This window comes from Dysidea avara, chromosome 1 (genome assembly GCF_963678975.1).
Source record: "Dysidea avara chromosome 1, odDysAvar1.4, whole genome shotgun sequence".
NCBI lineage: Eukaryota > Metazoa > Porifera > Demospongiae > Dictyoceratida > Dysideidae > Dysidea > Dysidea avara.
The window spans coordinates 64,001,274-64,012,050 of record NC_089272.1 but is presented as its reverse complement, the minus strand read 5'-3'; the positions used below and the strand labels follow the sequence as shown (position 1 = coordinate 64,012,050).

The following is a 10,777-nucleotide window of genomic DNA, read 5'->3' as shown; positions in this document are numbered from 1 at the left end:
TCCACTGATGGTGTTAGTTTGATTTTGTCTGATGTGTGATTTGGATCAGTTTTGTAAAATCTGGTCACATATATCCTGTATTGCCAACATGTGCATCATCATCATCATCATTACATGTGTAAGGCAGTTCACTCAAATGATATGAGCCAAAACATCACATTATGTACAGTAAGTCAGTGGAGGAGCTCTATGTGTGTGTGTGTGTATGTGTGTGTGTAGTGTCTGTCTGTGTGTGTGTGTGTGTGTGTGTAATTGTGTGTGTGTAATTGTGTGTGTGTGTAATTGTGTGTGTGTGTAATTGTGTGTGTGTGTAATTGTGTGTGTGTGTAATTGTGTGTGTGTGTAATTGTGTGTGTGTGTGTGTGTGTGTGTGTGTGTGTGTGTGTGTGTGTGTGTGTGTGTGTGTGTGTGTGTGTGTGTGTGTGTGTGTGTGTGTGTGTGTGTGTGTGTGTGTGTGTGTGTGTGTGTGTGTGTGTGTGTGTGTGTGTGTGTGTGTGTGTGTGTGTGTGTGTGTGTGTGTGTGTGTGTGTGTGTGTGTGTGTGTGTGTGTGTGTGTGTGTGTGTGTGTGTGTGTGTGTGTGTGGTAGGGACAGGGTGTAGTGTATGTGTGTGAGCGCGCACGTGTAGTTGTGTGTGCAATAATGTGCATGTAGTGTAGCGCGTGCGTGCGTGTGTGTGTGAGCCAGTCTGTTACATATGCTGACATGATTCTGGTGCCTAAAACATTAAACATATAATCAGTAGACAGCCATAAAGTAATTTTTTTATTGGTGAAAATGAAAAATGCACTTTTCAGAACAAACTTGGCATGTTCTAAAAATGCATATCTAAACATGGAAACTGAGGCATAAAATTTATATGAGCATAATAGGTTGAGTATATTGCAGCATATATATAGCACAATAGAACCAAAATAGGCTGCAGCCTGTGCATGTGTGAGACAGCATAGTCAAATTGCTAGAGCATTGGCCTGCAGCTAGTAATCAAAAATTTACGCCTGGTTATGCCAAGTCGCTGTTGTTGTTTCGTTGAGCAAAAACTTACATTGCTCCAGCTGTAGAGGGCCTAGCTGGTGTCAACTGAGAAAGCACCCAGCTGTAACATCAATGAGTACTTGGGAAAATAAATGCCCAACTGTCCTTGTCTTGATGGGGTTGTTGTGGCTCAAGTCTTGTGAAGACAGGTCTATAACTCGCAAGAGAGCTGTTCAGGTCTCATGGAGAGAGGCCACAGAACTTGAAGTTCCAGTGTCTGATCTAGCTGAGTGGTACTGCATAGGCATCCCAGTGCTGGTTCGCTGGACAGCAATTGCTGTATTTCACGCAGCTGCCGGAGGATTTACTTTGCTTTGAGACTGTGCATGTGTGTGTTAAACATTAAGTCCACTACAATCCTAATAATAGCTTGTACTAGAAATCAAAATGATACAGGAGAGGATACTTCCCTTCCAGACCAGATCACGGACCATCCACCTCCTGGCCTAGATAATAGACTAGGGTACTCATGTCTTTTGGCTATGGGTGGATATACATGCCATGAAGAGTTGGGGTGGGGACAAAGATCTGTTATGGAGCAACAAGTTAAAGGAAAATAATTCAAGTCACACATACACATTGTCTTGCATGGGCTGCTACAATTACAATTGCAGCCATACAATGCCATTAACTAATCAGCTTGGATTTGTATGACTTCTTTAGCTAATTTGTGGTTAACAGTTAATTGAATGAAAAGCTTGTGTCCACAGAGGCAAAAACTTTATAATAATTATCCTTCCTTTATATGTAGCTATCTGTACCTGTGACCTGTAAGCCATCACCAATCACAATAGAAGTGACTGTGTGTTTGCTGTATGCGTTATGCAGACTCCAGAACACTAATCTACTTCACACAACACTATGGAGCTTTAAAAGTCCTACACTGATGTTAGCTTCTCGGTTCAATCACCAACATTTGGTGAGGCAATTTCCTCACCTGTTTATACATTGTAGCTATGCCCCTCATGTAAGGTGAGGTCAGATATATCATCTGTTCTGTATATGTATCATTATAGCTGTAGTATTTTCAAAAGATGTCCTATTGATCATGCATGGCCCACCACTTTTTTAGGCATGCATCTTGTTACAAGAAAGTAGCTTATGTACATACTGCATACAAGTAGTTACCAAAGTAAAACAACTTTTTGGCTGTTATTAATTTTAGTAGGTTTAGCATTAATTAAACATGTCAGCACACATACATACTAGACTGATGGCATACACCATAGTAAACTGCTATCTCCATTCATACCATCAAGGTGAAGTAAATTATAGTCTGGACACTCAGTTTTATCATCGTACACTGTAATTATCTGACACAATGACACAACTTGACATGGACCCATCATACACTAGTGAAAACAATTCCAAGAATCGAAAATATGCCATACACTCTAATCATTTCTAACTTTAATTAGTAGTATACTGGCTGTCCAGTACAATAAATACTATAGCAGATCAAAATGCAATCAAACCATCAAGGTTCTACTGACTTATGCAATCTAGCAATTAAGCACTGCTAAATTGAACTTCTAGCCTTTATATCAAGGAATCAAGTGTGATTTTTATTGTAACGATAAAATTTCTTGATCCGGCCCGGTCACGAGCGCTACCCTAAATGCTCATCTGGTGTTAGCGATTCCGGGAGAATTTTAAAATTAATGGAAATAGTTTTTATTTAGCATAGCCTTGTGCAGTACTCCCTAAGGGTCTCATAAACACTTAGTTTTTAAACATCTGTCATAGGATGGTGGAGTTATAAGCAATTTTGTCCTGGAAAATAGGCAAAATTTTCTCCATATCTTTCCATTGAACCAAAAATGGCACAATTGAATGAATGCTTATAACTGAGCTTTGCAATAACATTTTGAACTTCTGTTTTCTGTTATCAATACCTTAATATATGGACCACAGTGTAACCTTACTTGTAAGACCCTCTGAATAAAGGTCACCTCCATAGAAAGCCACTAAATAGTTGCATGCATTTAGGATCTTGCGGATGGCAAAGCAGCATACATATGGTGAAGTGTAACCACTCAGTCACCTCCACTCAAAAATACAATGTGCATGCAAAACAAGGAGTTGTATTGTTGATTTATAGCTGCTTATATGATTATTTTTTCTCTTAATGTATAGCTCCTTGACGGCTACCAAAATGGTGCATCAAAGAGATGAGCTATTTGTGGTGCAAATTTGCTGACTTTTAGCATAGTAATATTGAAAACTACATGGACAAGCATGCTCACCTTGGTGTAACCAGCATGTGCTGGGTCGTTTCTAGCAAAGAGAATATAACATTGTGGTGGCTATATTGCAAAATAATCTTATAATTGGCATAAAACTCCACACAAACATATTTATAGCAGAAAACTAACTGCACCATCGTATTCCTTGCCCCCAGAAACCCTAGAAACGACGAGAGAAACGATCCAATTGTTTGATCAATCACTCGTACGGCAGCGAATTGATTGTGCCAACTCTCCAATGGAAGATTCACGGAGAAAATTTTATGCAAAATTTACGGAATTCCGGAATCGCTACTGGTGTAGTCACTACCAGTAGCGAGGGGTCCGACACCTGTTGAAATCACGTACGCTCTCGGCTGAAATCAGTTTTGAAATCAGAAATCAGTTGCTGAAATCAGAAATCAGTAAACAAAATCAGAAATCACACAATTGCCAAGAAATCACTATGAAATCACGTGAAATCACAATGAAATCATGATTTTCACTCTCTCTTCGCTCGCTCTTTCAGGTTGATATGATTATGTACTCACTTCTGCTGATTAATTCGAGATGCTATACTTGTCACGGATTTCCATACTTGTGATTATTTGAGGATTCATTGGCCTTGACTCATGCAGTTGGGCTGCTATACTCGGCTCTCGGCTAGCTAGCTATGCCGCTGCTCGACCAAGAGCTTGATGAGGTGCCCGTCTATAGCAAGACACTAGAATCCATACAACCCTCAAGCAGATCTAGACAACTATTATACTTCCAGCATTGCTATTTCTAAACTACCCACTACCATCACATGTATACCTTCCAACATTACTGAACTTCAACTGTAGCTAAAGCTGTGATAACAATAACAATCATTGATTAGCCATCATACAGCTAGCTGTACATAGCTAGGTGCCAGACTAGGTGTAACAGGCAGGTGAACTTGACAAAAAAATCTAGACTAGCTAATTTTAGCTGTTTGTGCATAGCTAAGTGATAAAGTCAATCAATCTTTTTGCAGATTCATCCGTAACAAGAATTAAGAAGGTGATTGCACTATACCATAGCTACTGCAAGTTAATATGCAAAGGTGGATAAAAACTTGATCACTTCATCAGGAGAAATGCTTGCCTCCATGCATGGTATTTAGACTCATTATAATAAGTATCATGTACTTGTACAGCTACGTATTATACAGCTGGAATTATGTTGCTGTTATAAAGATTCTTTTATACAACCCATGCAGTAAAATAATGTTATAGTATTTATTGTGTGTTTCAATCATTTTATTCAAGTAAATGATATGACTATAGAATTATAATATAAGATACACGTATCCATCAAAACTCAAGTCTTTTTACTGTTACACTGATTACAGTACCACGTTTCCCCTATCACAGATAGATTTGAAATGCTCAAACATGCAGTATGATACCATTCATCACAACTGTCACAGCAGATCATATCCTCGCCACCACTATCTGGCAGTCTACAAACACAATAAATGTAGCATTTCTCTACACGAGCTATTGTAGCAGCCCTTTTCCGAGTTTTTATAGTTGGAAATAATGATATCTTGTTGTGCTTCAGAATTTCAGTCAAGTGTAAACGTAACTCTGCTGGATTATACACCACTGTTGTTGGGTCTTGGCCCAATAGTAAGCTAGAAAGCATTGCTGTGGCATAAAGCCCACAATCCACGGAATTTGCTTGTCTTTGAACATTCATAATTGTAACATCAAAATACTTTTCCTTGGATTGAATTAACCTTGCAATAGTTTTCAGAGTATCTTTGCTGGCAGATGTAAATATCGAATCATATAAACAAACATTACTACCTTCAACTTGTAGTAACGCCCAATGTGATCGATCAGGAATAAATAAAATTTGCAAAGATTGTGCAAAATCTCTCACATTCAACAAGGTTTTGTTGAGTATTAAAGTATTGTGTAATCCTCCAATTAGAGGAAATTGCATCTTTGCTACATTGTGAAATGCATTTATGTGATTGTCCTTCAGTTTACTCCCATTGAGTATCAGCTGTTTGTCTTTGCTGGTAAGCGTGATTCTTCCACATATTGTCCATTGTAATTTCACTTCAGCATTAGATACAGGTATGTCGCCATCGTTTATAAGTATTGAAGAATTTCTACTGTTAGCAGATGTATGGTTATCGGCATGTTGGCTGTCCTGAAAAATGTTTTGAATAGTTAAAAGGGTACTTGAATTAAGAGTGAACTCTTCTGATGTTATCAGTTTCATGTTATCTGAATTGGTTTGGCTAATACCACTCTGGATTGTAGGAGAATCACCTAAATTTCCAAAGCATGCTGTGTTTGGTATAGTACACAAGTACATCTTCATGGAAATGTGCATATGAGTAGTTTCATTAGAAAGGATAAATTTTTGTGGAAATTCATGATTTTCATTCGTCAATGCAGTGTACCAGCTACACAGTACACCAATGTTTGGGTTCAAAACATCAGCAGTTAAGCCACGGTATTGTTTAGCACTTACTTTTTTTTCTTGATAGTATGAAAACTGAAGTATACGTCCAATTTTCCATTCATTTGCAGCTGTTCTGAAGACACACATGTCACCGACAGTAACAGATGAGTTCACTATCGGATGCATTACGGAAGGGAGTTGGGTCTTTGCTGGTTTAGAATTTGTACAGAAAGGCTGTTTGCTTCTCACACGAAGCAGACGGTCACTAGAAACCCGTTCAGTTTCTTGAAGTAGCCAAACTGCTGTGGTCTTATGAATATATACACTCTTGTCACCACTGCATACTTCCACAAAACGAGAGTGCTTTACTTTAGATGGGTGTTTTGTGGAGGAAGTTGACTGCATTTCATATACTGGTAGTCCACTGGCTTCTATTTTTTTAAACGACGCAGAGTGCAAAGCATTAAAATATTCAGCAGTGTTACCATCAATGATTTTGGCTTTGGAAAGTTTGAGAATTCCAGATGCTACTTCTCTTGAATCTTCAGGAGATGGTTCCTCCTCTGGCACAGCTGACTCAGAGACTTCTTCTTCGTGATCATCATTCTCTTCTTTTACTAACTCATTCTCTTTCGGAAAAAATACTGGCTGTTTATCCCACTTATCATTAGCTTTCAGTAGCTGTGACATTCCTAATTCGTCAATACTTTTCTTAGCATCATCTAACGCTTTGTCAACAGATTTTGAAATGTCTTCAAGTGAGATAGAAGCAACATTGTGATACACGGTGTTTGAGTATCCTTCTTTTCTTTTGTGAGACTCAGGATATCTAATTTCTGTTTCTTCTGACTCAGAATCCAGGATCCCTTGAACATGTAGTCTGTGGAGCCTTTGTAACAACCCTAACATTCCAAAGTTAATGACAGTAGAAAACACGCTGCTCATGCTCCTAGCGGAACGAAATACTTTCTCACAGCACTGTGATCCTAGAATCCATGGGAGAAAACTATTACTGTCTGATGCATAGACAGCTTGCAATGACAGGATGTACACAATTAGTGAGTGAGCATTCAGTTCCACACATGTGTAGGTATTGCAGGTGATGAAATTATCAGAAAGATTGTACTCTGGGCAGAGCAATACCCACTGACGCCAGTACCGTGAAATCACGGAAATCAACCGTAAAAGAAACTTATGTCTGAAATCGTCTGGAAATCAGAAATCAGCTTTGAAATCAGAAATCAACTTTGAAATCAGAAATCAGTCCTTGAAATCAGAAATCATGCAACTGATATGAAATCTCGTACGCTTTTTAGAAGGTGTCGGACCCCTCGACCAGTAGACTAGTTTTCTCCAAAAACCACTTACATTTATGACGTAGAGCATTGTGACAGGAGCAGCCATGCCCATCTTCTGCTGTCAAATTTCTTGTGTATCATGCAGTCGTGATGTCATGCATAGCTAATAGAGGAATTCTTTGAAAACCACTTAGACCTACATCAAGTGCAGCCCGCCATATATGTGTTTCGCTACTTGATCCTTACCTGGTAGTGATAGGTAGCTGTACATGTGCGGTAGAAATTCTTTGAAAAGCATTTGCCTCCTTGGTGCGATCAATAGCATACATTCAGCATTTGTCTTCTGCCTTGCATTGTTTTGTTCATAATTTATATTTCTAGCTATACTCTTAGCTAGTAGCTACGTAAATCTCGACGCAATTTATCCCAGTCCTCGCAATCATCATGATGCAACTTCAACGGATAGACTCATCAGAGTACAGGGATCCTGTTAGTTCGCTGGCGCTACAAGTTAGAGAGGTACACAAGTTCTATGGAAGAGGACGTAGCGCGTACCACGTGTTGCGCTCTCTCAACATGGAAGTGCAGTACGGATCAATGTAAGCTGTATAGCTGTAATATCATGCATGACTAGTTTACAGTCTATTTAATATTGGTAATCACCTTGATCCCCCCTCCCCCAACCAACCCCGCCCCTAGTCAATATTTCTCAACCCCCAAGGGAAAGGCTATAGATTTATTAGCGGGTTTATTAGGCCATTCCAAGTGGTATTCCTGTTTCTGGTCCTTGTTGAATTGGAAATTGGAGGAGGGCTGGAGGGTTGACCATTATGCCATTATTTACATCATGGTCAAATTTTACTTTTAGCTAATAGAAAATTTTGCATCAAAATGACGCTGAGCACTTCCGGCAAGCATTTAAGTATATAGCTAGCTGTAGCTATACAAAAAGAAACAACAACAAATATTCATGCAGGTCTGTGGTATTGTACATTGTAGCAGGCACTGATCCAGAAATAAACCAAGAGGTTTTAAGTTGAGAATCTCAATTTACATTGGGAAACAGTGTTATCATCTAGCTTACAAGTGCAGCACACATATGAGTGGCATGGCAGCTCTTGTGCACTGCACTTTTGTGATTCCTGATCATGAAGTGCTTAAAAACAAACAAATCACATGTAGTGCACTGGTAACACCTGTGCACATACTACACATTCCTCTGTTGTATGTTATACGTAGGAGATGATTTCTTATTAGGTTTGAATAAGTAAATGTGAGGTATTATCTCCCACTGATCACATAACCCACAGAAAGAAACATGTTTTATAGCCGATTAGGCTGTATAGGTTTTTTTTGCTATATAATATGAACTGACTTTGAACTTAATGTAACTTACCAACTTTGGTATTATTCCACAGTCCTAGGACGATTTGCTGGCAATCATAATAGTATATATAAAGTAAAATTGATTTAGCCCTAATATTTTCTTTTAATAGCTCCTCTACGTAGACTTAGTGGTAGCTAATACTGCAGTGTTATTTGTGATTAGCATTATACATTATAGCTGAATTATTTCAGCATATGAAGTATTGCATGTGTGAGTGGCTAAAAGGCCATGCATGGTGGGTGGCTAGCACCCCAACCACCCCAATGGATCAGCCTCTGATTGTAGATACTGAGCTGGCAATCTAAAGTATGGGAGAACAAATCACACTGTAAATTGCAATCTTTTCTTCCAGCAAGCTTTCTGGTCACAGGTGCATAACATTAGCATTAGCTCAACTTCAATATCATTGCAACATCTAGCAAAGTTTAAATTTGAATTTATTACTGGATAGGAAGTATTTTGACCAGGGAACCAGCATAAACAAAATTTATACATAACATAGTTTATGCACTATTTTGTGATAATCAAAGTTACAGTTCAAGTTTGTTACAAACGATTCTGTGCAGGGAATTTGATTCAATGATCTGATAAAGATATTGTTGCAATCACAGACTGAACAAGGAAAGTAACTGAATTTATGTAAATTTGTAAACACATTGTAGTGGTATAAAGAGCAAAGCTTTTTTTGAGCAATGGTATGTAGCTATAACTGAATATCATCTTCATCAAATACTTCATCATATTCCTTATAGAGACAGCATTTCTCAGGAACAAGTGGATCTCAGATAAATTACTTAAAAACACCTTTCTGGCATTTTAGGTTGATCATACGACTTGTATACAGGTTGCAACAAATTTAGCTAAATGACTGCCTTTAGCTAGTTGACCTCTTGACAGTGGCATAGGTTACTAATCCCACTGATGAACCCAAATGTATCTATGACCGCTATATACACACAGAATATTATGTATGGCTGCAAATAATTATAATGTCAGTATTTCTAGCTAGCTATGTATAATGCTGGTTAATTCAGTAATTCACAATGCTATCTACAAGCAACTTATATCTTGTAATTCTTCTGAACAGTAAGAGGCACTTAACACTCACCATTAAATGGAATATTCGGGCATAACACCAAACAATGGCATAAAGAATGCCAGAAGAAACTGATGTGGGAGGGAACCAGAAACAGGATTACCTGGATTACATAGCCTTATCTACAGAACTCAATCATGAGTAATGTTGTGTGTGCATAGTTAGTTAGTTAGACCCTTGTCCTGTGTCTCCTGTCTAAAAGTATAGACTATAACTATGTCTGTTGTTGTACTTAGCTAAATAAAGTTCAGGAAAGTGATTCCACATCTTTGCTGTGTCCAGGAATGAATGCAAATATATAGTATACGTAGGTAATTGGTATTTGTAAAATTTTTGTGAGCAAGTTATGGAGAATTTTATAAAATGCTATTACTCTGAGTTAGTTTTGTCTGTTCTCAAGGGAGGGCCAACCCAGTGAAGTACACTTGCATATCTTATCTGTAACAAACCTTGTGGCATGCCTTTGCACCATTTCAATATTATAAATGATCGCAGAAGAGGAAGTGACAATGTACTTCCCACCCAGGCAGGGGGCATAGGAAGAGGAGTCTCCTGTGGTTCAATCCAGAAACCCTGACCTCAGTGCTGGAGGAGCACCAAATTAATGATCAAACTTTATATAGGCAGCACATACAAAAGCACATAGTACATAGCTACTAGTTAACATGAACCTGGATAGCATTAATAATAATAAAAAACTTTCTGTCAACTGTACTCTAATAGAGTAGTCACAAACAAAACAGTATTCACCTTTTTGATAAATTTAATCTAGATCTTAAATCTTCAGTTTTCCATTTTTAATGGGAAGGGATCAGAATTGTATTTTTGTTTGGCCACCCATCTCTGCTAACTATACTGTATGTCTACACACCTGTACCACTCAAGAAAGTTAGATGCAGTACAAAAAAAGCACTGCCATAATTCAGGAAAATTGCCTGTTATAGCAACCTTGATCATCATTTTAACAAGCATACATTAGGCACATTCTGTCCTTAGCAAACAAAAGAGAGGAAGCTAGAGTCATTCCACTATATTTTCTAAGAGAGCTTATTGTTGTTAAGGTTAATTAATTAAATATAGTTGTTTTATAATTTCATTCTGATGATTAACTGCTCTTGGCTGTTCATTTGAGTATTTTAACTGCTAATCATTGACTGGAACTTGTTATCGTCCTCATTAATTGAAATGAGTGTTAAGAAATTATTTCTAGTTAACATTTGTAGCTAATTATAACTAATCATTTGTAAATAGCTAACTGTACATTATGTTCCCCCCTGTAAATCCCCCTTCCT

The 10,777-nt window shown here is 38.1% G+C and overlaps 1 protein-coding gene across 3 annotated transcripts in view; it reads left to right on the top strand.

Moving 5' to 3' along the window:
* The first annotated feature begins 519 nt into the window (after window positions 1-519).
* The window catches only part of LOC136240856 (ABC transporter G family member 20-like), a 22,599-nt gene continuing 12,341 nt past the window's right edge, over window positions 520-10,777 (top strand). The window contains exon 1 of one of the 3 annotated variants that reach the window (XM_066031929.1): window positions 520-2,006. In XM_066031929.1, the coding sequence (XP_065888001.1) occupies window positions 1,921-2,006 (86 nt within the window). In that variant the 5' untranslated portion in view covers window positions 520-1,920. Of the gene's footprint in view, window positions 2,007-7,050; window positions 7,602-8,010; window positions 9,627-10,777 lie in introns of those variants that run through there. The other 2 variants (XM_066031920.1, XM_066031935.1) reach the window with 2 other exon arrangements.